This window comes from Aethalodelphis obliquidens, unplaced genomic scaffold (genome assembly GCF_003676395.1).
Source record: "Aethalodelphis obliquidens isolate GAN/ISIS:26980383/991018 unplaced genomic scaffold, ASM367639v1 scaffold8, whole genome shotgun sequence".
In the NCBI taxonomy this organism is placed as follows: Eukaryota; Metazoa; Chordata; class Mammalia; order Artiodactyla; family Delphinidae; genus Aethalodelphis; species Aethalodelphis obliquidens.
The window spans coordinates 26,191,565-26,194,770 of record NW_020837952.1 but is presented as its reverse complement, the minus strand read 5'-3'; the positions used below and the strand labels follow the sequence as shown (position 1 = coordinate 26,194,770).

The 3,206-nt window shown below is 62.0% G+C and overlaps 1 protein-coding gene across 1 annotated transcript in view; it reads left to right on the top strand.

Annotated features, from left to right (window-relative positions):
* Window positions 1–1,110: 1,110 nt before the first annotated feature.
* Window positions 1,111–3,206, top strand: part of PAWR (pro-apoptotic WT1 regulator) — a 105,801-nt gene continuing 103,705 nt past the window's right edge. Inside the window, exons 1-2 of the mRNA XM_027107089.1 lie at window positions 1,111–1,272; window positions 1,787–2,465. Of these exons, the coding sequence (XP_026962890.1) occupies window positions 1,935–2,465 (531 nt within the window). The 5' untranslated portion in view covers window positions 1,111–1,272; window positions 1,787–1,934. The remainder of the gene's footprint in view (window positions 1,273–1,786; window positions 2,466–3,206) is intronic.

The window sequence follows — 3,206 nt, the reverse complement described above, 5'->3', positions numbered from 1 at the left end:
TCTCCTGTTCTCCTTCCTGAGCAGGCAAAGGCTGACGGCTCACCCACCGTGTGCCACCTAGGCAAAACAGGTACTAAGTAGGAAGAAAGAGTTATGTTAGGTAAGAATGTGACTCAGGGCTCGCCTACTTTTTGCAAAATGGTGACCAGGCATTTGTACCCTATGACAGTGATGTGCCCTGGCGTTACTCGGATACGGTGACGTCTGTCTGCTCAAGTGCTTGACAGTGGCAGTCCACCCAGCCCTGATCCAGAAATCGGAGATGACTTGCCTCTGAAGATAAGATTTACCCTATGGCATGTCAAGGGTAGAAGAATAGAGACAATCACCGCCCCTGCTCATATCAAATCAGCCTCAATGCAGCTTTAGGACTTTGGTAGGGAGTTTTGCTGCTAAATTCCCTATCTGTGAAGAGGAGTTGTAGAGACAGGGTTAAGAGGAAACTCCAAGTAGGACTGGGATCGCCAACACAATACATTTTAAAATGAGCTTTAAAATTTTTCCCTGCAAGCCTAAGATAACAGTAAAGCCTTGATAATACACGTACAGTTGAAGTCTCTCCTTTCAGGCGACACGTTCACCTGAGACCACAGACTTAGAAGGAGGGGCCTGGGTTTTAGCCGTTTCCACTCTCCTGTTTGCCACCCCAGTACATCTGAAAAGGGGGCAGCGACTAGGAAAAGGGACGCGAGAGTATTTTTCCATCCTAGCTAGTCAGTCCCTGAATCATGCACTTTCCCCCTCAGCCAGCAGTATTTGTGATTTTCCCTGGAAGAATATGTCTTGTACTTAAAAGGAAGAGTGGTGGGAGACTGGAGAGGCGGAGAAGAGGAACGGGGAGAAGGGCGTGGAGGGCGGTTCACGCTCCAGCGTCGGAGGCGCCGGCAGGTCCGCCGCCGCGAGGTTGCGCGGCCAGGAATGTGCGGTCGCATCTGCTGGCGCGGGACTGGCGGCAGCAGCGGGCTGGACGCGGCGCCGCGCACCTGAGCGCCGGGGGCGGGGCGTCGGCGGGCCCCGCCGCCCCCACCGCGCGCCGCGCCCCTCGCGCGCGGTCTCGGTCCTTTCCGCCGGCGCTTCGGCGCCGCTCGGCTCCCCTCGTTCCCTTCCCTCCCCTCCCTCATTCCCTCCCTCCCTCCCTCCCTCCTCCCTCCTAGCCCGGGAGCGCCGCGGGCTCAGGACGGAGAGCTGGCCGCGGGTCTTTCCGCGCGGCTGCTTCGGCTCACCTGGGCGCCAGCACCCAGTCCCGCTCCTCGTCCCCCCAACTCCTCCCAGGTAAGGGGCCGCCCGGTCGGTCCGCGCTCCACACGCGCACCCGTCCCCCTGGACTCGGCTGGACTGCTGGGTCGGGAGGCGTCCCGCCTCCTCCGCGAGTCGGTTAGGGGACTCCGCGCCTCGTCCCGGGAATGAGTGTGTCGTTCGCGGGGACCCCGGACCGGAGCGAGGGTTGGAGATGCGACGGGTCGACAGGTGGGGGGTCTGGTCCGGGTCCCCCGACCGCCGCAGGCTCGGACCCCGGCGGGGATGGGGCGGGCGGGCGGGCGGGCAGGCGGGCCGGGGGTGGGGACCGTGCCTCTCTCCACCCCTCGAGGGGCGGTGATCGTCCGGGCCAGCCGTGTAGGTGCGTCGGAGAAACTTTGCAGGGTGGGGACTCTGCGGCTCCTCGCCTGCGGGGCTGAGTGGGCGCGCTCTCTGTGGGTCTCCGAGGGGCGCGGCCGCGGGGCAGACCCTCGGGCCGGGCGAGGATCTTACGCTTCCCTTTTTCTCCTCCTTTTGTGTTTCCCTGCAGACCAGCCGGTCCCTGGGGGAGCCGCGGCCACCCCCGCGCCCGGGGGTCGTTCCCTCGCCTCCTCCGGGTGGCGGGAAGGAAGAGGGGGCGGCGGCCGGAGTCGGGGCCGGCGGCCTGAGGTGAGAGCCCGGCCGGCCCCGCTGGGAATATGGCGACCGGTGGCTACCGGACCGGCGGCGGCAGCGGCGGCAGCAGCACCACAGACTTCCTGGAGGAGTGGAAGGCGAAGCGCGAGAAGATGCGCGCCAAGCAGAATCCCCCGGGCCCGGCCGCCCCCGGTGGGGGCACGGGCGACGCGGCCGGGAAGCTCCCGCCGGGGCCCCTGGGTACTTCGGCCGCCGCTGCGGCCAACGAGCTGAACAACAACCTCCCAGGCGCCGCCGCCGCACCTGCCGCCCCCGGCCCCGGGGGCGTGAACTGCGCCGTGGGCCCTGCGCAGCTGAGTCGCGCCGCCCCCGGCCCGCGGCGGCCGGAGGATGAGTCCCCCGCCGCCGCCGCCGCCGCCGCTGCCGCTTCGGGGGCAGCCCCCGCACGGGACGGCGAGGAGGAGCGGGACGGCGCCCTGGAGAAGGGCAAGAGCTCGGGCCCCAGCGCCAGGAAAGGCAAGGGGCAGATCGAGAAGAGGAAGCTGCGGGAGAAGCGGCGCTCCACCGGCGTGGTCAACATCCCTGCCGCAGAGGTGAGCCGGGCGGGGGCCGCGGCCGGACCCTGGAGGGCTGCCGCCTCCTGGTGTCTTCTCTCCAGGGCCCAGAGCTTTCCCCCTCGAGCCTGCACTTCTTAGCCTTTCACTGAGTTAGGCAGGCAGGGGGTGATGGAGTTTTACTCTCAACAAATGCTTGCTGGGAAGTTCCCCAAATCCAAAGTCGGACGCGTGCTTTTCAGGCTTCCCGGCTAAGATCTCAGACCCAGGATCCTTCTTTTCAGTGTTGGAAAGACAACTCGGGGCTCTAGAACTTGCCCACCTAGCCTTGTTTGTTTATGCTTGATCAGTTAGAAAAATTGATTAATGGTGATGACCACGTACTTTAGTTTCCCACGTGCCCGTCTCAAATTATCAGATAGTTTATCTCTTCTTCTCTCTTAACAGTGTTTAATAGCACCTGTAAAGAAAACGTGGCTTTAGCACTCTCCCAGACAGCTTTATCTTTCAATGAACCCAAGATAAGTATATCCAGTTGAGCATATGCTCTATTTCATATATAAACCAGCTTTTGGAAATAGTGCTCCCCAGCACGCGCGCGCACACACACACACACACACACACACACACGAGTTTTTTTCTGAGTGGTATTGTGGACATTAGGAACGCTGTAGCAACCCTCAATTCTTTTTGCTAAAGTGCTCTCTCCCTGTATTTAAGTATTTGGCTCTGTGTATTCTGGAAAACATTTGTGGTAGGGTTGGGAATTTTTTGTTTTTT